Source organism: Macaca fascicularis, chromosome 6, assembly GCF_037993035.2.
Source record: "Macaca fascicularis isolate 582-1 chromosome 6, T2T-MFA8v1.1".
NCBI classification, from domain to species: Eukaryota; Metazoa; Chordata; class Mammalia; order Primates; family Cercopithecidae; genus Macaca; species Macaca fascicularis.
Genome location: NC_088380.1, coordinates 175,505,001 through 175,527,662, shown reverse-complemented (window position 1 = coordinate 175,527,662; position 22,662 = coordinate 175,505,001). Strand labels below are relative to the sequence as shown.

At 50.1% G+C, this 22,662-nt stretch overlaps 1 protein-coding gene across 2 annotated transcripts in view; it reads left to right on the top strand.

The window, feature by feature from the left end:
* The window catches only part of SLIT3 (slit guidance ligand 3), a 695,238-nt gene that overhangs the window by 592,921 nt on the left and 79,655 nt on the right, over positions 1–22,662 (top strand). For both annotated transcript variants that reach the window (XM_065547045.1, XM_015452236.3), the window contains exons 16-20: positions 1,291–1,365; positions 8,108–8,251; positions 9,005–9,148; positions 13,388–13,551; positions 14,572–14,704. In XM_065547045.1, coding sequence (XP_065403117.1) covers positions 1,291–1,365; positions 8,108–8,251; positions 9,005–9,148; positions 13,388–13,551; positions 14,572–14,704 — 660 coding nt within the window. The remainder of the gene's footprint in view (positions 1–1,290; positions 1,366–8,107; positions 8,252–9,004; positions 9,149–13,387; positions 13,552–14,571; positions 14,705–22,662) is intronic.

Below are 22,662 nucleotides of genomic sequence, written 5' to 3'. Positions count from 1 at the left end.
AGTCACCCAGAGCCAGCGTGGGCAGGGTCTCCTGGAGGTGACCCCTTCCTGGCTCAGTCATGTGCTGCTTGGCTGTCTTTCCCATACTGGTCTGAAGGTAGATACCCAGGCATCTCCTGTGGACAGCTTGCTTGCAAATGTTCATTCTACACATATTTTCTGACCACCCCCTGTGAGCCAGCATCATGCTAAGCCCACCAGTTTCTACAACAGAGCAGAGCAGGTAGTCCCTGCCAGCCCTTATGGAGCTTACAGTAAAACCAGAAAGTTGGGTGCTAAATAAAGAATTGTAGCGAAGTGAGAGAACAACTAGAATGATTAAATATATCTGGCCTCCAATGAGCCATGTCTCAGCTATTGGAGAGGCTGAGGCAGGAGAATCACATGAGTCTAGGAATTTGAGGCTGCAGTGAGCTATGATCATATCAGTACATTCCAGCCTGGGCCACAGAGTGAGACCTAGTCTCTGAAACAAAAAAAAATATTTTAATTAAAAATTTTTTTAAAAGTTACAGCCTCGTGGAGGACAAAAGCACAGCATGTGGGGACTGACAGACGTGGGGCTGGCACCTGACTCTGGCAGGCTTCCTAAGATTAGGCCATTTGCTCCTCGGATCTGAGACTCAGTTTCTTAGCTGTCAAATGGGGGAGATAATTAATGCCTACCTCCTAGGGTGGTTGGGGAGACCAAGAAAGAGAATGCAAGCATGGAACTCATCTTGAATCCTGGCACAGAGTAAGCCCTGGATGAGTGGTTGTGGTCTTCGTTATTCTTATTGTTGTTGTTCTCTCTAACTTCACAAGTCATCAGAGGAAACAGCAAGGCCCCTTTCCCTGCCCTGCTGCTCTCCCTGAACACCTGTGAAGTTCCCGAGCTGCTCCAGGTAGAGGGAAGTACTTAGGAAGGAACTGAAGGGCTTGGAGGATTGGGAGACCCTGGAGAAACCTTCCTGGGGGTTTTAAGTTGTCGTTGGTATGTCCACAAAATGAAAACAGATACTTGGTAATTGATGGGTGCTGAAAACAACGCATGCCCAGGCGGAGTACTCAGAAAGTCCTCTACACCCCAGCCAAAGGAGGCTTCCTCCAGAAGGAGGAAGCAGCACTGCATATGCCTCCCCCACCTGCTGGGCCCCTCTGTCGGTGGGACTGATGTCAAAGCTTCCAATGGCTCTGTGGACCTTCACTGGGTGTGAGGTTCAGGCGCCAATGCACCCAAAGCCATGGGGAGTGCCAGGAGGGGCCCTGTCCACAGTTAACCTATGACTCATCTTCTTGCTTCCTACACAGGCGACTGAATGACAATGAGATATCTGTTCTGGAGGCCACTGGCATCTTCAAGAAGTTGCCCAACCTGCGGAAAATGTAAGTCAACTTCAGGAACTTGGCAGCAGCCTCTGTGCTCTAGCCAGAGCCTGTGTTCTAGACTAGAGGAACCAGGGGACCGGCCTCTCCCCCAGCGTCTGCTCCAGCCCCTCCCAGCCTCCTCCTCAGCCCCGCTGTGGCCTCTGTTAGGGAACAAGACATGTAGACACAGACCAAAGTGATGCTTCATGGTTTTAGTTGAGTGTTATACAGAGCAAGCATTCCACACCATCCCTGACCCCGCCCTGGACCCTCTGCTCACCCCACCCCTACACCCCATCCAACAGCTACCCCAGGGCTGGTGTGTAGGACTCAGGTAAGGACTAGTGATGCGGCACAGGTGTCTAAGGTCTATGCTATTTGGCGATTTTTGTGTGGTGACAGTTAGATGTCTGTTTTCAAATGGAATCAAAAGACCCCGCATCACTGATACACATCAGAGTGAACATGCCAGCAGCTTCCCATGATGGGTTTCCATCTAGGAGTTCGTGGGTCTGACCGTGCCTTGGCCTAGGCAAGGGCCTACACGCCTATATTGGCTTCTCCACTGCCAGAGATGCACATCATCCTAACCCTCTCCCTGCCTAGTCATAAAGGTAATGAGAATGATGTTGGTGCACCAGTAGAGTCCTTGTCCTGAGCTAGGGACCATGCTGCCTGCCTCACACGCATTGTCTCACTGAGTCTTCACCCACCCGTCCAGCGCTGGCTTCACAGTCCGCTTTGTGCAGGTGAGAAAGCCAAGGCTCAAAAAGTTTCTGTGACTTCTCTAAGACCACACAGCTAATGAATGGGTCCCAGAGCTGGCATTGAGACTTGGGTCCACCTGCAATCATGCTAGTGTGAGGCTGGCTTGCTTCTCCTCGTCTTCCCTTCCGGGCCCCCCAGCAGAGGTAGCAGCACAGAAGGGGAGGCTCTTTACCATCTCATCCCCAGGGAGGCACTCTTCTCTTTAGCCCCTCTCCCTTCCCCCACCCCAAACTTCATGCCTCCTGGCCCTGGAGTTCAGGTCTGCCTTGAAAACCAGGGAGATAAGTCCATCCTCATGATTCATGGATTCCATATTTGAGAATTCGCTAAAATTTGTTTAAGTCCAAAGTCAAGACTCTCCATGCCTTTGTCATTCTTGGGCATGCACAGCACAGAAAAAAAAAAAAAAAAAAACGGAGTCACCTACACCCATGTTCCCAGCTGGGGTCAAGTGAGGCCACGCTCTGCCTTCTTCTGTCACCTCTCATGCTGTCAGCCAGCGTCCTTTTGCATTATATTCAGTGCCATGTGTTTTGCATGTTTGTGGTTTTTGTTGGTGATTTTGCTGTTTAAAATGCGCCCCCCCAGACACAGTGCTGAAGGGCCGTCTAGCCATCCTAAGTGTGCAAAGGCTGTGATGTGTCTTCCAGAGGACATGTGCGTGAGAGCTTGAGTTATAGTGCTGCTGGTCATGAGTTCAACGTTATAGATCAGCCATATGTGTGAAATAAGGTATCTTTAAACAGAAGCACACATATAATAAGGTTATATGTTGATAGGTTGATTAAAATGTGGAGACCAGAGGCTCACAAGACCCTAAACTTGTATTTCCCCAAAGAGCAACGCTTTGGTATTCACTAATGCAGTGTTCCCAGCAACTGTGTACAACGTAACTACTGCGAGTGCGGCTTCAGTGTCCCTTATCTGAAATGCGTGGGGTCAGAAGTGTTTCAGATTTCAGATATTTTTGGATTTGGGAATGTTTGCGTGTACACAATGAGACGTCATGAGGCTAGGAGGCAAGTCTAAACACGAAATTCGCTTACGTTTCATATACACCGTAAACACAGCCTGAAGGTAGCTATGCAATATTTTTAGTAATTTTGTGCATGAAACAAAGTTAATGCACATTGAACCTTCAGAAAGCAAAGGTGTCAGGTGTGGAATTTTCTTTTTTTTTTTTTTTTTTTTTTTTTGAGACGGAGTCTCGCTCTGTCGCCCAGGCTGGAGTGCAGTGGCCGGATCTCAGCTCACTGCAAGCTCCGCCTCCCGGGTTCACACCATTCTCCTGCCTCAGCCTCCCAAGTAGCTGGGACTACAGGCGCCCGCCACCTCGCCCGGCTAGTTTTTTGTATTTTTTAGTAGAGACGGGGTTTCACCGTGTTAGCCAGGATGGTCTCAAACTCCTGACCTGGTGATCCGCCCATCTCGGCCTCCCAAAGTGCTGGGATTACAGGCTTGAGCCACCACGCCCGGCCAGGTGTGGAATTTTCTACTTGTGGCATCATATCAGCTCTCAAAAAGTTTTGGACATTCTGGTTAGGGATGCTTGCCTATAAAGAGAGTGGACTGCACCACCTTGTTTCTTTCTTGTTCCCCGTGCTCCCACCCATGTGTTCCCTGCAGACAAATAGGACAGAGGCCTTATAGGCCCTGGGCAGCATCTGGATCTCACTGGTACTACTCAGATTGCTTCCCTCCCTCCCTCCCTGCCTGCAGCCACCGCCTTGGTCATGGCTCCGGCGACTGCTCTGTAACGGGGAGCAGTGGAGAGCATGTTGGGGGGCCAGCTGAGAGAGGGCACACTTGGGTGAGGATCATGGCTGTCACTGGGGTCCAGTGCCCCACTAGCTTCAGGGTCCCAACACAAGCATCACCCATCACCTGGCAGGAATTATTCTTTTTATTTCAACCCAGAGAAATGCACACTTCGTTTTTAACCTGAAGACAGAAACTTACAGGCCTATGGGCGTGAGCAGATATTAAGATGAATCAAGCTGGCCAAGTGCCAGCTTATCTACTGAACAGGATCTGCTAGTGTTTGCTTCTGTGAAGAAATATGTACTCTCCCATTTGAGGTGAAACTCAAGCACTTTGAGTCTTTCATCCTCCCAGTTTTGATAGGAACATGAGTATAGAGACTATTTCTGTATGCCCCAGAAAACAATAGCACAAACACATAATAAGTGTCAACAAACTCCCAGCATCAACAACCAAGCAACAAAAGGGAGTGGTGAGGTCTCTGGGAAAGTATGGGCCTAGATCTCATCAAAAGGGACAGATGTCACTCAGCTCATCCCAGTACTTGCCATGTTGGAATAAAGGTGAGGGCTGCCAAATGTTTCCACTTCTCAGGAGCTGCCACAAGTCCAGGTATGGAGAAAAAATGGGCAGGCAAGCCTGTGTGCGTTCTCAGTTCAGCTCTGCCCTTCCCAGCTATGTGACACTAGGAATGTCCTTAGCCTTTCTGAGCCTTAGTTTCATCATTTACGTATAGGAATAAATCCACCTTCCTTATAAGTTATTATGAGGATCAGAAATATGAGGCAATAAAGATGAAAGACATGGCTGTGGTACTGTGGAGACCGGGTGTGGAAAGACAGGAGAGGGCATCTGAGCTGAGTGACCCAGAGCAGCTGGTTATATATTTAAAACAGGGGTTGCACACCCAGACACTTTCAGGAGCCTGGGAGTAGCACAAATATGGAACGTGTCTGCATGCAAGGCCATAAAACTAATAATAATAGCTAGCAGTGAGCACAAAGTAAACACTTTCCCTGTGCCAGACAGTACAGATATGAATGCACTTAACCCTCACCAAGAAACCCTCAGGGGCTCTGAACTAACCCGAAGATGGAGAGAGGCCCCCTGGATGGCCCTGGCTTTGCATTTTGTGGTTTCCTGGGACCTGCGTCATCATCAGTAAGATACTGCTCTGAGAATGTGATAGGGCTCTTAGAAAACCTCCATGCATTTGTTTTGTTTCTGGAGTGCTTGCCCCAAGCTGCACTTTCTGTCCTTCAGCTACTGCTGCCTGTAGTTGTGAGCGGTGCTTTGATGGATGGAGAGACGGCAGCAGCCAGCTCTTCTGGAAAATTCTATCCCCCTCTTTTTTACTCTCCTTCTGTTTTCCATTCTCCCAGCCTGAGGAAATCCAATTCACAAACCTTACAGTAATGTGATGTTAATTTTGCTCATTTAAAGAAACAGATGTCAGGAAATGGGAACCCTCCCACTTCATAGCTGCTTTAACTCATCTTCATTGCCCATCCCTTGTATCTTAACCCCCGCAAGAAGCTCAACTCTCTGGAGCAAAAGCCTTCTCCTCTGGCATTCGGGTGAGTTACAGCTGCTGGAGAGCCTTTATCTCTCCTCCCGCGTCTAATTTGGGGGTAATTTGCAGTCTCCCCAGTGCATTACCTTCATTCCTGGGTTATCCCAGACCAGCGCTACCAGGATTTATAAGAAAACTGGCCAAGTTAAAGGAGAGCCAGGCAGGGAGTGGAAATCCAGTCTGTGAGTCTGCTGTCTCAGACCTTGGGCGAGGGATGCTGGGAATGCTCACTCCTGTTTTCCTGGCAGGATGGAAAGGACAGAAGGAGAACGGGGTCATGCCGAGGAGCAGGGAGGGAACCAAGGCACCAACTGTTTCCTCCACACCTGGCCACAAGTGCAGGCATGGCCTTGCCCTGGGGCCTGGTCCCTCCTTGGGAAGAGGGAAGGCGGCCTGCATTGAGCCCCCAGCTCTGTCACTTGCTGCAAGTCAGTCCCTAAGGGAAGCCTCACCCCCAGCATCGCTGTGGGTCTGCCCAGAGCACAGACCAGGGACTTGGTGTGGTCCTAGATCCCCTTCCAGTGCTCTGGGACCTGGAGCAGTGCCTTCCTGCTCTGCGGCTCAGTATCTTCAGCAGTAAAACGGTCCTAGTCTATCTCTGAGCCCGCCAATTCTACCAGCTTTCGTGTGCTCTATGAGTTCACGGGCTCCACCTCCACCTGCGATTTCCTTGTTTGCAGAAGGTGGTTCCCCATGCAAGGCTCTGAATAGGCTGTCTGCTTGGGAGGCTGGACTCTCCCCTGAGCTAGTATAAACACTGTCATCACCTTCAGCTCATCCATCTGGCCCGGGATGCTTTCCAGGGCTGGGCATTTTGATGGTCCACAGAAGCCCCCAGCAACCCTGCTAGGGAGAACTGGGAACTCGCGGTGCTAATGGCTCTGCAGCATCTGCTTGCTCTTCTGATCTCTCGTGAGGTCTGTGCAGGATGTCAGCATGCAGCCTCGGACGGAAGGGCTGCTTTCAGACCTCAGGGGCAGACTCAGAAATGACAGCACCGGTCAGGCACAGTGGCTCACGCCTGTAATCCCAGCAATTTGGGAGGCCAAGGTGGGTGGATCACCTGAGGTCTGGAGTTCGAGACCAGCCTGACCAACATGGCAAGACACCATCTCTACTAAAAATACAAAAAATTAGCAGGGTGTGGTGGCAGGCACCTGTAATCCCAGCTACTCAGGAGGCTGAGGCAGGAGAATCACTTGAACCCGGGGACAGAGGTTGCAGTGAGCCGAGATCGCGCCATTGCACTCCAGCCTGGGCGACAAGAGCAAAACTCCATCTCAAAAAAAGAAAAGAAAAGAAAAGAAAGAAATGGCAGCACTGAGGGCTTGATAGGACCAAGCTCACTTTAAGCAAATACAATATCCAAAATCTTGAATTTTGCAAAGAAGTAATATCCACATAGCCAAAGAAATACTTACTTATGAAAAAAAAGGTTCAATGGAGTACATTTGATATGCCAGAAAACGTGGCTTCAAATCCCAGTTCTGTCAGCTGCGTGACTGCGAGCAAGTTAGTTAATCTCTCTGAACCTCAGTCCCATCATCCATAAAATGGAACAATAATAATAAATCAGTCCGACAGCCATTGTTTTCAGGGTTTGATGTGGTTGTGTTGGTCAGATCCCTCATGAGGTGCCTAGTACATAAGGAGTGGTCAACAAGTAGTAACTGGAAAGCACCTATTCGTTTGTATCAGGGATCCTTAACTGGTGAGAAAGCTAGAAGTTCCACAAATGCCCTAGTCCTAAGGAGTTGGGGGCATGCTTTATATTTTTCTCTTGCCTTCCTCTTGAAAATTAGTGCTTAGCGAGAATCTCTAATGAAGAGAGAAAATAAGTTTGAGAGCCACTATTTTAACTCTGTTAGTCCCCCAGAGCACTGAAAAGACAATTCCACAGAAAAAAACTTCAAATCCCATCCAGTCTACTTTTTTAAATTGATACATAACAATTGTACCTATTTATGGGACACATGATATTTTGATACATGCATGCAATGTACAGTGATCAAACAGGATATTTAGGATATCCGTCACTTCTAACATTTATCATTTCTTTGTGTTGGAAACATTTCAAATCTTCTAGCTATTTTGAAATATATATTATTGCCTACTGTGACTGTCACCCTATCAAACACTAGAACTTATTCCTTTTAGCTCCCCATTAACCAACCTCTCTTCATCTCCCCTAAACCTTCCCAGCCTCTGGTCACCGTCCTTCTACTCCCTACCTCCATGAGATCAACGTTTTTTAGCTCCCACGTATTAGGAGGAACATATGATGGTTGCCTTGCTGTGCCTGGCTCAATTCACTTAATACAATGACTTCCAGTGCCATTCACGTTGCTGCAAATGACAGGTTTTCATTCTTTTTATGACGGAATAGTATTCCATTGTGTGTATATACACCACATTTTCTTTCTCCATTCATCCACTGACCAGGCAGTCTGTTTCACAAGGGTAGCCTCACCTGTGTAGGGCCGGAGTCCCTGCTCCCTGGGCCAGATGCTAAAGACCAAAGGTCAGGGAGCCCAAGACTAAGCTCCTTCCGCCATCCAGTCCTCGGTCTCCCCAGCAGCTGCAGGGCAGGTCATTCCCTCCCTGTATCAAGACTGTCTGCTCTTTTTGATTCTCCCCTATTCTGTGTCTTCCTTCTAGAAACCTGAGTAACAATAAGATCAAGGAGGTGCGAGAGGGAGCTTTCGATGGAGCAGCCAGCGTGCAGGAGCTGATGCTGACGGGGAACCAGCTGGAGACAGTGCATGGGCGCATGTTCCGTGGCCTCAGTAGCCTCAAAACCTTGTGAGTTCCTGTGGTGGGGCCTGGGCCAAGACCCAGAGGGAGATGAGAGGGCAGGGGAATTAGAGACAGACTATGAAGGCAAGTGGGACCTAGGCACTGTCTCGGCCTGCTGAATCCCTCTCCCTCTCCTCCTGGAGTCAGAGTCATCAGATATTCCACAGCCTTGGATGGGAAGAATTTAGCATGCTGAACCCCCTCCAGCATACACACTCACACTCACCCAACGTAGCCACCCACTCTCGCGTATACACATATATAGATCCATACCAGAAACTTGCTGAAGGAGGCACACAAACACACATTGACTCACAAACATAAGCACAAGGACCTCTATAAAAATGATATATGCAGACACATGCAACATGCACATAAACATATACACAAACAGGCACAGACATACAAGCACACACACACATATAAGCTGATAGCTACAACCACTTCTTGATTCTCTCTTCTCCTCCCAGAAATACGTGTGCACACCTTGCAGCCACACGATATGCGTGTGTATACATACATATGCCTGGTATGTGCTTCCAAGAAAGCATGCACCAGCAACAATGTACACACGCAATACACACAGCCCCAGTGGGGCTCCAGTCCCTGCGATCACAGGACAAACCTGAACAATGTGGCTGGACTGAGCTTAGATCGGCAAAAGCATCTCACCTATACACACACCCTCGCCACCGTGGCACCATTTGGGACAGAAAAGATCATGCCTGTGCTCTCTCATCCCCACCCCTCCCCCTGTAGGATGCTGAGGAGTAACTCGATCAGCTGTGTGAGTAATGACACCTTTGCCGGCCTGAGTTCGGTGAGACTGCTCTCCCTCTATGACAATCGGATCACCACCATCACCCCTGGAGCCTTCACCACGCTTGTCTCCCTGTCCACCATGTAAGTTGTCCTGGGTCCACTGCCCACGCACTCTGGGGTCCCACTCCACAGAGCGCTCTCCTCCCAGCTCCCTGTTACCTGTGGCCAACCTCATCTATCCATCTGTCCACTTAAAAACTCGTCAGGCTTTCTGTATGTGCCAGGCATCGTCTAGGTGCTGAGGCTGCACACGCCCAGCCCCTCCTTCCTGGACCTCACAGCATAGTGAATTGACACAGAAAGCAGATCCGCAGTGATTTGAAAACCCGAGCTGGAAGGCCAGGTGTGGTGGCTCATGCCTGTAATCCTAGCACTTTGGGAGGCTGAGGTGGGCGGATCACCTGAGGTGAGGAATTCGAAACCAGCCTGACCAACATAGTAAAACCCCTTCTCTGCTAAAAATACAAAAGCTAGCCAGGTTTGGTGGCAAGTATCTGTAATCCCAGCTACCTGGGAGACTAAGGCAGGACAGTTGCTGGAACCTGGGAGGCGGAGGCTGCAGTGAGCCGAGATCATGCCACTGCATAACAGCCTGGGTGACTGAGCAAGACTCCGTGTCAAAAAAACAACAACAAAAAAACATGGGCTTTGCTGAGAAAAACTGGAGCTGTATTCTGGAAGGCAAGTGGGAGTTAGCTGTTGAAGAAAGTGGACATTGCAGTTCCTTCAGAGGGAAGGGCATGTCCAAGGGCCCTGTGGTTGGTTGCAACAGAGCAAATACATGGGACTGAACATCTGCCAGCATGGTCACAGCGCTGAATGAGGGAGGGCATGACGTAAGGCAAGGCAGGAGAGGAAGCCAGGGTCAGGCTGCAGGACTGCTGTGGACCATCTGGTCTTTTGTCCAGAGCACATTAGGAAGACTGGAACCTTAAAGTAGACCAGTAACATCACCAGACAGGGGCTTAAAAAGGTGTCACTGGTGGCCAGGCTTGGTGGCTCACGCCTGTAATCCCAGCACTTTGGGAGGCCAAGGCGCGTGAATCACGAGGTCAAGAGATCAGACCATCCTGGCCAACACGGTGAAACCCCGTCTCTACTAAAAATGCAAAAATTGGCCGGGCGTGGTGGCGCATGCCTGTAGTCCCAGCTACTTGGGAGCCTGAGTCAGGAGAATCACTTGAACCCGGGAGGCGGAGGTTGCAGTGAGCCGAGATTGTGCCACTGCACTCCACTCCAGCCTGACAACAGAGCGAGGCTTCATCTCAAAAAAAAAAAAAAACAAAAAAACAAAAAAACAGAAAGATGCCATTAGCTGCTTCAGTGGGTATTGGAACCAGAATTAGAACCCAGCTTTCTGGACACCTAAAAGAGTGCTCCTGCCCGGGTAGTGCACTGTTGTGGGAAGGGAGCCTCTGTGGAATAATGGGTAAGACTCTAGAGCCAAATTTCCTAGGTTCAAATCCTGGCTGTGCCTCTTGTTAGCTGTGTGACCTTGGGAAAGTGACTTCATCTCTGTGTGTTTCCATTTCCCTTCTGCATAATCTACCTCCTAGAATGGTTATGAGGATTGAATCTGGTGATGCCTGAAAACACACAGCAAGGGCCTAGGCGTAGAAAGTGCTCAACACATGCGCGTTTTACAGCTGCTCATCGTATTTCCATGTGGCTCTGTTATCCTTAGTCGCTGGTTCATTGTCCCCTCTCCAACCTTCCCCGAAGACCCTTCGGAAGGCGGAAGGAAGGGCTGCTGCTGCACCTTCTGTTGCTGCTCTATGCCTCTTCTGTCGCGGCCCTGCGCCTCTTCTGTCGCGGCCCTGCGCCTCTTCTGTCCCTGCCCTGCGCCTCTTCTGTCGCGGCCCTGCGCCTCTTCTGTCGCGGCCCTGCGCCTCTTCTGTCTCGGCCCTGCGCCTCTTCTGTCGCGGCCCTGCGCCTCTTCTGTCTCTGCCCTGCGCCTCTTCTGTCGCGGCCCTGCGCCTCTTCTGTCGCGGCCCTGCGCCTCTTCTGTCTCTGCCCTGCGCCTCTTCTGTCGCTGCCCTGCGCCTCTTCTGTCCCTGCCCTGCGCCTCTTCTGTCCCTGCCCTGCGCCTCTTCTGTCGCGGCCCTGCGCCTCTTCTGTCTCTGCCCTGCGCCTCTTCTGTCGCGGCCCTGCGCCTCTTCTGTCTCTGCCCTGCGCCTCTTCTGTCTCTGCCCTGCGCCTCTTCTGTCGCTGCCCTGCGCCTCTTCTGTCTCTGCCCTGCGCCTCTTCTGTCGCGGCCCTGCGCCTCTTCTGTCTCTGCCCTGCGCCTCTTCTGTCGCGGCCCTGCGCCTCTTCTGTCTCTGCCCTGCGCCTCTTCTGTCTCTGCCCTGCGCCTCTTCTGTCGCTGCCCTGCGCCTCTTCTGTCTCTGCCCTGCGCCTCTTCTGTCGCGGCCCTGCGCCTCTTCTGTCTCTGCCCTGCGCCTCTTCTGTCGCTGCCCTACGCCTCTTCTGTTGCTGCCCTATGCCTATTGCACTTGGAATCAAAGCCGAAGTTAGGAGGGCCTAAAGGCCAGCCCCACGTCATCTGGCCCCTCATGCCCTGCCTGTCCCCTCCCTGCCTCCATTCTAGCTTCACGGGGCTCCTCGCCATTTTCCCATGATCCCAGCCCACTCCCACCTTGGAACTTTGCACTCCCTGGAACACCCTCCCCTGGCCTCCCTCCCCCCGACCTCCCTCCCCCGGCCTCCCTCCCCCCGGCCTCCCTCCCCCGGCCTCCCTCCCCCCGGCCTCCCTCCCCCCGGCCTCCCTCCCCCGGCCTCCCTCCCCCTGACCTCCCTCCCCCAGCCTCCCTCCCCCCGACCTCCCTCCCCCCGGTCTCCCTCCCTAGCCGACCTCCCCCGACCTCCCTCCCCCGGCCTCCCTCCCCCAACCTCCCTCCCCCTGACCTCCCTCCCCCCGGCCTCCCCCCCGGCCTCCCTCCCTTCCACTTTTGCTCAAGCGTCACCTACCTCACCCCACTCCACCCCTCTGCCATAACCCCAATCCCTCTAGCCCTGCCCCCTAATACTGCATAGCACTAACCATGGCCTAATATACTGTGTCATTTACTAACTTGCTGTTAATCATATATTATCTGCCCATCACCGTATAAGATCCCGAAGGACAGGGATATGCGACTGCTTTGTTCACTGCTGTATCCTTAATGTTTAGATCTGTGCCAAGAGCATAAGCAGAGCCCGGCATATAATTGTTCAGTAGAGGAATGAATCGAATGAGTGACATCAACAGGAGGGGACAGTGGGTTGGGAGCTAACACCAGTGAGCTGGTCCATTTTAGTCCATGTTTAGCCTCTTCGAGGTACCTCCACACTGGAAATCCAAAGACACCTAAGATGCCCAGAGGGGCAGTCAAAGCATTCGGGGAACCAGCTCTGACCCGTGAAGTAACTTGCCCCGCTTCACAGCTACTGAGTGTCAGAGCCTGGACTCCAACCCCGGAACAGCCACTCGCAAGCCCTTCATTGCCGTATCATCCGATGGCCACTCAAGGGCCGTCTTCCCCTCTTACATAAGCTCCCCAAGCCTTACTTTCCTCGTGTGAGAAAAGGAAGACAATGTTACCTCCTTCCTGGGGTTGCTGTGACAGGAATGAATGAGACAATGGATTTATAAAGCGCGTGGCATGGTCCCAGTCCTGTAGTAAACACTCACGAAGGGATAGAGGGATAGCTGCCAGCATCCCCTCATCTCTCCGTCAGTCCACAGATGCATATAAAGGGCCTGTGATGACATAACAGTAGTTTCCGGATATGCAGAGGCAAACAGACCCCACCCTCGTGTGTGTAGAGTCCACGGTGCAAGACGAGCACAGAAACCAATCATTGCACACTCCCATGGGTGCTACGGGGAGAATGAAGGGTTATGTGGGAAACGATAGGATAGGGCTGAAGTGTCCCACTTGATATGGGGGACTCAGAGAAGGCTTCCTTGATGAAATGTCACTGAAGCCAAGGACTAAAGAATGAGGAGAAGCCAGCCAGCAACCTGTAAAGATACGGGTTCCCAGCAAGGAGAGTAGCAAGTGGGAAGGCTCTCGGGGTAAATCTCTGCTAAGGACCCAAAGGCAGTTCACACAGCCAGGGCTCGGTACACAAGGGAGGGCATGACGAGAGACCACAGACGCATCCGTCAGTGCGGGGTCTGGAATGAGACCCTCGCAGAGACTGCATCTGGGGAAGAGCCTACATTTCCTTCCTGAGACCTCCTCCTTCCCGGCTGGGAGAGCTGGGCTCTGGGCAGCAGATCTCAGGGCCGCTCCCACAGTAGAAGGGTGGAGGCTAAGCACCTTTCTCTCTTCCTAGAAACCTCCTGTCCAACCCCTTCAACTGCAACTGCCACCTGGCCTGGCTCGGCAAGTGGTTAAGGAAGAGGCGGATTGTCAGTGGGAACCCTAGGTGCCAGAAGCCGTTTTTCCTCAAGGAGATTCCCATCCAGGATGTGGCCATCCAGGACTTCACCTGTGACGGTGAGAAGGCTGGGGGTCAAGGGCTGCAGGGAAGGCCCTGGGAAGGCAAGGAAGATGGTGGAGATAAAGGATCAGATACTCCCTGAGGTCTGATTCCACTTTGCTTTGGGTACACAGCTGGGGCTCTGGAGAACTTTGCAGATCTGCTGCTAGTCCACATGGCTCCTTCATGCCAGTTAAGAGAAGTCGCCCACTTCAGAAGTCATTTTACTTCCATCGGTTAGAAATCTGTCTTCATTAAGACAAGACACTGCTCATTAAAATGAGATACTGCCATCTATGAGAACACTGTTGTACCACATATACTAATCTATCATGTCCACAGTGAGATTGGTACCCCTTAAATGATATGGCACCCTTGTGGAGTGCACAACCTATACAACTGTACATGGGAGTCCTGGCCTCAGTCTTCCTCTCTGCATCATGATGAGACTCAGAGTATGTACTCATGAGAAACAGACTTCAAGAAAAGTCTTGTCACTGGCTGGGGATATGGATATCTGAGGTTTTGGTTCTCAGGATCCCAGAGGGCCTATTTATTTGCATAAATTCAAGCCAGCACAGTTCTTTACTTGATCAACTTTGGGTTATCTAGAGACAGATAATTAACTGAGATTAAGGCATAATGGAGGCTTGGGACACACTCACCACCCTGGAGGGACTGTGTAGTTTTGGAAGGAGAGAAGGAAAGGAGAAAGAGGAAGCGAAAAGACGAGACTGTCCCCTCCCCCGAGCACTCCTCCAGTCATTTGGGCTTATTCCTGATCTGGGAATGGTGACCTCTTTCCTGTTACTCTTGCTGAGCCTCCTGGATGGTCTTCATCTTACCTCAAATGAGGTAGAAGGTAGGCGACACCCGCCAACCACGGATGAGACCAGCAGGTACCCTATTCCTGGTTCTAGCACACAGCTGGGACAGGGGACAACTTGTCTTTACGGAGAACACGCAGCCTTGCTCACTGGCGCCCCCCAGTGGGGCTTATCTCCCACAACGCTCACCCTCTCTGGGGCTCTCCACAGGCAACGACGAGAGTAGCTGCCAGCTGAGCCCGCGCTGCCCGGAGCAGTGCACCTGCGTGGAGACAGTGGTGCGATGCAGCAACAAGGGGCTCCGCGCTCTCCCCAAAGGCATGCCCAAGGATGTGACCGAGCTGTAAGTACCCCCAGCGCCTCCAAGCACCCTGTCATCTCACCACCAGCAGCATCCTCCATGCTTTACCCCAGAATCTCGAGCAAGGCAACATGGCGAAACTGCCCTGGGGAGACCCTACTTGAATGGATCCCAGCAAGATGGCAGTGGAGCCCTCACCAAGATGGCAGCCATGGGCTTTGACAAGGGCACAGGAAACACGGCTCCCCCAGTGCCTCTGCCTGGCAGGAGAGGAGTCTCTGACCCCGTAATTCCTAAAGCTACCCTGAATATAAGTGGGAGGGTTATTGCCTCATTTTCCATATCATCCCTGAAAGCCCTGCTCTGTACACCCTCTTCCTAAGACTCCTCAGCAGTCTCGTAGTCTGATTCCCGCAGCCCTGCAGGATAATTGTGCAAACATTGTCCAGTGGATGCTGTGGCTTACCAAGCACTTTTCTGAATAGGATCCTATTCCAAGTTCAGACAGCCCTGTCAAGCATGAGGCCCCATTTTACAGATGAGGTCTTAGCTCTGAGTCCCATCCATTCTCAGAACGGGAGCTTTCTTATTCCACAGCCCAAGCTCCTGCCACTGACTCCTCAGGTCCTGTCTCTGCACCAGAAACTCCCAGCTCAACAAAAAAGGTGTTAGCCTCTTCCTGAAGGGCTCTTAATATTATGGAGAAAATCCTATTTCTGCCCCCTGGAAAGCACAGACAGAAGGACGAAGTGGTCCCCTAGTGAGGGGGCCTCCCTGGAATGCACCAGGAGCACTGCAGCGAGGACCAGAGGAGCACCACACACTCGCACAACCAACACACACCATGTGCACACTCGCATCCGTCCACTCCTTCACTCATCCACGCAACACATATTGACCAGGCTTCTCGGGTGTCAGGTACTCTGCTCACATTGGAGAGACAACGGCGAGCAAGATGGGTGTGACCCCTCCACTCCCGGGGCTCATGGTATTAGGGAAGGTAGACATTCACGTGATCATTGCAGATCACATGTGAAGTGACAACTGTGAAAAACGCTACAAAAAAAGAGGTACAAGGTTGCTAGGACATGCAAAGTGAGAAGTATGACAGAGACAGGAAGCTCCAAGAAAGCTGCCCTGGGGAAATGATGCTAGAGCTGCAAGCTGAGGGGTGAGGGGCAGGTCACTAGGAGGGAGGAGGCGGTGCTCCAGGCTGAAATTGCTGCAGAAGCAAAGGCCCTGCATGGGAGTGGGCAGAGCCAGGGAGAGGCAACAGGAACAGCCCAAGTGCCCGAACAGGAACACACCCACAAACCAACACCACACACCACACACCACCACACCACACACCCACACCACCACACCCACACACCATACTGACACACCCACACACCACACTGACACACCACCACACTCATACCACCACACCATCACCACACCCACACAGCACCACACCCACATACACCACACCACCACACCCACACCACGCTGATACACCACCACACCCACACAGCACCACACCCAAATACCACCACACCCACATACCACACCATCACCACATTCACACAGCACCATACCACACACCACCACACCCACACCCCACACCAACACACCACCACAGCACCACACCCACACACCACACCACACACCACCACACCACACACATCTGATGCTTGACTTTGACATCTCTCTTACCAGGCCCTATGCACATCCCCTTTTCTGGGCCAGGTTAGCACATACAGGCATACCTTGGAGATACTGTGGGTTCAGTTCCAGACCACCATAAAGCACAAACTGCAATAAAGCAAGTCACACAAATGTTTTGGTTTCCCAGTGCATATCGAAGTTATGTTTATACTATACCGTAGTCTATTAAGTGTGCAATCTCATTGTGTTGAAAAAAAAAACCAATGTACCAATGTACATACCTTAATTCAAAAACGCTTTATTGCTAAAAAATGCTAATGATCACCTGAGCCTCCAGCGAGCTATAATCTTTTTCCTAGTGGGGGGTCTTGTCTTGATGTTGATGGCTGCTATCTGATCAGGGTGGTGGCCAAACACTGGGTGGCTATGGCAATTTCTTAAAATAAGACAGTAGTGAGGTTTGTCACATCGATGGACTCTTTCTTCATGAAAGATTTCTCTGTAGTACACAATGCTGTTTAACATCATTTTCCCATAGTAGAAGTTCTTTTAAAATTGGAGTCAAGGCCAGGTGCGGTGGCTCACACTTGAAATCCCAGCACTTTGGGAGGCCAAGGCAGGTGGATCACTTGAGGTCGGAAGTTCGAGACCAGCCTGGCCAACACAGTGAAACCCCATCTCTACTAAAAATACAAAAATTAGTGGGACATGGTGGCACACGCCTGTGATTCCAGCTATGGGGGAGGCTGAGGTATGAGAATGGCTTGAACCTGGGAGGCAGAGGTTGCAATGAGCCAAGATTGCACCACTGCACTCCAGCTTAGGCGATAAAGTGAGACTGTGTCTCAAAAAAAAAAAAAATTGGAATCAATCCTCTCAAACCCTGCTCTACTTCATCAACTGAGGTTATATGATATTCTAAATCCTTTGTTGTCATTTCCACAACGTTCATAGCATCTTCACCAAAAGTAGATTCCATTTCAAAACACCAATTTCTTTCCTCATCTGTAAGAAGCAATTCCTTATCTGCTCAAGTTTTAGCCTGAGATTACAGCAATTCAGTCACATCTTTAGGCTCCACTTCTAATTTCAGTTCTCACTATTTTCACCATATCTGCAGCTACTTCCTCCACTGAAGTCTTGAACCCCTCAAGGTCATCCATAGGGTTGGAATCACCTTCTTCCAAACTCCTATTAATATTGCTATTTTGACCTCCTACCATGAATCACAAATGTTCAAATGGCATCTAGAATAGTGAATCCTTTCCGAAAGGTTTTCAATTTACTTTGCCCAAATCCATCAGAGGAATCACCATCTATGGCAGTTATGGCCTTATAAAATGTATTTATTAAATAATAAGACTTGAAAGTTGAAACTACTCCTTGATCCATGGGCTGCAGAATGGATGTTATGTTAGCAGACATGAAAACAACATTAATCTGTGTGTACATCTCCATCAGAGCTCTTAGATGACCAGGTACATTGTCAGTGAGCAGTAATATTTTGAAAGAAATCTTTATGTCTGGGCAGCAGGTCTCAACAATGGGCTTAAAATATTCAGCAAAATATGCCGTAAACAGACGTGCCGTCATCCAGTCTTTGTTGCTGTATTTCTAGAGCACAGGCAGAGTAGATTTAGCTTAATTCTTAAAGGCCCTAGGATTTTCCAAATGGTGAATGAGTATTGACTTCAACTTCAAGTCACCATCAGCAGTGGCCCCTAACAAGAGAGTCAGCCTGCCCTTTGAAGCTTTGAAACCAGGCATTGACTTCTCCTCTCTATCGGTGAAAGTCTTAGGTGGCATATTCTTTCAATAAAAGGCTATTTTTGTCTCCATGGAATATCTGTTATTTAGTGTGGCCACCTTCATCAATTATCTTAGCTAGATCATCTGGATAACTTGCTACAGCTTCTCTGTCAGCACTTGCTGCTTCACTTTACACTTTTCTGTTATGAAGATAGCTTCTTTTTGTTCTGTTTTGTTTTGTTTTGTTTTGAGATGGAGTCTCGCTCTGTCACCAAGGCTGGAGTGCAGTGGCGCAATCTCGACTCACTGCAAGCTCCACCTCCCGGGTTCATGCCATTCTCCTGCCTCAGCCTCCCCAGTAGCTGGGACTACAGGCACCCGCCACCACGCCAGGCTAATTTTTTGTATTTTTAGTAGAGACGAGGTTTCACCATGTTAGCCAGGATGGTCTCGATCTCCTGACCCTCGTGATCCGCTCCCCACCACCACCCTGGCCTCCCAGAGTGCTGGGATTACAGGCATGAGCCATTGCGCTCTGCCATCTTCTTTTCTTAAACCTCATGAACCAACTATTGCTAGCTTCACACTTTTCTTCTGCAGTTTTCTCACCCCTCTGAGCCTTCACAGAATTAAGGAGAGTTAGGGCCTTGCTTTGGATTAGGCTTTGGCTTAAGGGAATGTTGTGGCTGGTTTGATTTTCTATCCAGACCGCTAAAAGTTTTTGCATATCAGCAATAAGTCATTCTCATCATTCATGTGTTCATTGGACTAGCACTTTTAAGTTTCTTTAAGAACTTTTTATTTACATTCACAACTTGGCTATTTGGTCCAAGAGGCCTAGCTTTGATCTGTCTTAGATTTTGATATGCCTTCCTCATTAAACTTCATCATTTCTATCTTTTGATTTGAAGTGAGAGATGTGTGACTCTTAGAGGCCATCGTAGGGTTATTAGTTGGCCCAATTTCAATATTGTACTGTGTCTCCGGAAATAGGGAGGTCCGAGGAGAGGGAGACAGGGAACAGCTAGTTGGTAGAGCAGTCAGAACACACACAACATTTATCAATTAAATTCATCATCTTTGATGGGCATGGTTCATGGTGCCCCAAAACAATTACAATAGAGACATCAAAGATCACTAATCACAGATCACCGTAAAAGTATAATAATAATGAAAAAGTTTTAAATATTGTGAGAATTACCAAAATGTAACACAGAGACAAGAAGCCAGCATGTGCTGTTGGAAAAATGGCACTGATAGACTTGCTTGAGGCGGGGTTGCCATAAACCTTCAATTTTTAAAAAACGCAATATCTACAAAGTGCAATAAAGGAAAGTGCAATGAAACCAGGTACGCAGTACCCTCAGGTGTAAGCGACAGAACACAACCCAGGCTCCTCCAGGGAATGTTTCTTTGATCCACGCTGCTAATAATGCCTCTGGGGACAGAACTTGAACATGCCAGGTTCTTAGACTAGCACATGGCGTGAACCTCCAGGGCGCACAGGCACGCACCACCACGCCCAGCTAATTTTTGTTTTTTTGTTTTTTTGTTTTTTTTTTAGTAGAGACAGTGTTTCACCCTGTTGGCCAGGATAGTCTCCATCTCTTGACCTCGGGATCTGCCCGCCTCAGCCTCCCAAAGTGCTGGGATTACAGACACATTCTGACAGTGTCATTGCAGTGCCTGCATCCAGCCCTAGAGCCCGGTATCTTCCAGTGCATTCTTCAGTTATCTGAGTTGATACATTCTCTTTATGCTTAAGGTGGTGTGAGCAGATTTTCTTCCTCTTTGCCCAGGAGGAAAGCTAATATACCACTTCATAAGCTAGCTGTGAGGATTGAAAGACTGGATGCCAGGGGTTCAGAAGCACTCAGTCACATCAGCTATGACGATTGTTATCATTGTCATGACTCCTCCTCTATGTTTTTGAGTGGATTTTGGGGCCAGTCCTCTGGGAGTTACCCACATAAAGTAGAAGCCTGAAAGTGCGCAGCTTGTATGTCAAAGGCCATGGTGAGTCCTGCGACCTGATTCCAGGACTGCAGAGGAGACACTGCATTTTGGCAGAGTGGTCGGTGCCTGTCCCCTTTCTCTCTGCGTCTTCCATTTCACCCCACTCCTCAATTCCCATCAGAGGCCTCTCTGGGTGAGGAGGAAAACATCTCATTTTTACACAGGCCAGCTCCCTCCAGTCTGAAATGGGTGCAGATAAAAACAGATGCTAGTCTGCGATGGGGAAGCAGGTAGAATGTGGTAGAAAGAGCACTGGGCTAGGAGCCCAGAGGTGAGTCCCAGCCTTGGTTCTGCCTGTGCCTTGGGGCTACTCGGCAGCATCTCTTCCCACTCCTGCCCCCAGAAGCCACATTGCAGCCACACCTGTGGCTTCTTGTGATTCCCCCGGTGATATGCCTTTCCTGACTTCAGGGCCCCTGTCCAGGACATTTATGTTCTCCCGGCCTAGAATGTTCTTCTCTCCCATCCCTACTTAGGTAAACCCCTCTGGTTTCTCAGTCTCAGTCCTTCCTGAAAGCACAAGTTAAGAAGAGTGATTCTGAAAACAAATAGTCTCGGGTTTAAATTCCAACTTGACTACCTACTGATTGCATCACTTTGGGCAAGTTACTTCATCTCATTCAGCCTCTATTTACTGATCTGTGAAATGGGGATAACAGTGGTGTATCCTTCACAAGGTAGAAGGTGACTAAGATAACATAACCAAAGCACTTAGCCCGGTGTGCAGCGCATAGCCACGGTTTGATGAATGTCAGTGGTGATTATTAACCTTCCTTTCAGAAAGCCTTTTGGGTGGCTAAGACTGGGTTGCGTGCCTCTCACTTGCACCCCCATGGCTCTTCTCTCAGGTATCACCCTGTATTGTAGTTGCTTATTTACTTACTTCTCCTTCTAGACCAAGAGTTCCCTGAGGGCAGCAATTGTGTCTCATTCACATTCTGTTTTCTTTCCCCCTTCAGAGTTAAGCACAGCAGCTAACCCATAGCAGGTATTCAGGAAAGGATGAATAAGAAAATGATCTTGAACAATAAACCTCTCTGAATCTGTCTTTTCTTCTTTTTTTTTTTTTTGAGACCAAGTCTCGCTCTGTGGCCCAGGCTGGTAGGCTGGTGTGCGGTGGCTCTATCTCCGCTCACTGCAAGCTCCGCCTCCCGGGTTCACACCGTTCTCCTGCCTCAGCCTCCCACGTAGCTGGGATCCGCCACCACGCCCAGCTAATTGTATTTTTTAGTAGTGATGGGGTTTCACCGTGTTAACCAGGATGGCCTCGATCTCCTGACCCTGTGATCTGCCCACCTCGGCCTCCCAAAGTGCTGGGATTACAGGCGTGAGCCACCATGCCGGCCGCACATGGATTCTTGAATGTGTGTTTCCCAATGCTCCAGAGAAACTGGACCTCACTCTCAGGTCCAGGCATTTCCCAATGCTCAGAGAAACTGGACCTCACTCTCAGGTCCAGGCATTTCCCAATGCTCAGAGAAACTGGACCTCACTCTCAGGTCCAGGCATTTCCCAATGCTCCAGGGAAACTGGACCTCACTCTCAGGTCCAGGCATTTCCCAATGCTCAGAGAAACTGAAACTAGGGCTGCCAGCCCAAGGGAAGGAAGGGAGGTCTTGAAAGTTGCTAAAAAGTTCATGTCCACCGTGGGTTTGAGCTGGGGTCATGCCCTTGAAGTTCTGTGTACACAAATGCCCCCGCATGCAGTCAGCTTCCTGCCCTCCCTTGGACCGGGCTGTGCCATGGGATGGGGCTGCAGAGAATGACCCAGTTATACTCTCCTTCCTGGGCCAATTGAGTGCCAAGTGACACATGTCAAAGAACAGAAATGCCATGACAATAGCCCATGAATGCTTTTTCCCAAAGGTCGTGGAACAGAAACTGAAATAACAACGATAATTGCATACAATTATAAAGTAAACTTCAGCACTTTGGGAGGAGACCTGATTTTCTGCTTTGGAAATGGTATCACTTCCCCTTGGCCAGGCGTGGCTTCCAAAGTGCACTGAGGAAGGCAGCCCTCACTTCTGTCCCCAGACTGTCTTCCTAGGGTGGAGGGTGGGGGGTAAGCAGGAGAATGAGTGTCAAAGAAAGTGAAAGCTGGCAGACCCAGAGAATTATGGCCGGGAGCCTCTGGTTCAGGGACATTGGCTGAGTCCAGATCCAGGGTTTCCAATGCAAGCTTTCCAGCTCCCTCAGGCATCATTAGTTATCTCAGGCAGGGCTGCCAGCTTACAAAACAAAATTAAGTTTAATTCACTGAGAAGAAGCAAAAACAAAGTTGCCCAGCATTTCTCTAAAGGGCAGGGTGTGAGAGTCTGTTGCAAGCCTGCAAGACCCCAGCAATACTATCCAAGCAGGCGGTGATTTTTTTCTCTAGTCAGCCCTCTGCAAACCCTCACTGGCCCTTCCCTCACAGTCTCCTCTCAATTCTACCCTGGGTGAGTCAAGCCAAACGGAGCCTCATTCCCACATTCAGTCTTGCAAGTGCTCTTTGAAGCAGGGCTACAGTACCCTCTTTGACCCCAAATCCTGTGCTCATGCCCATTCCAACAAAGGTTCTTAAATGTTTATGTCTCAGGACTCCT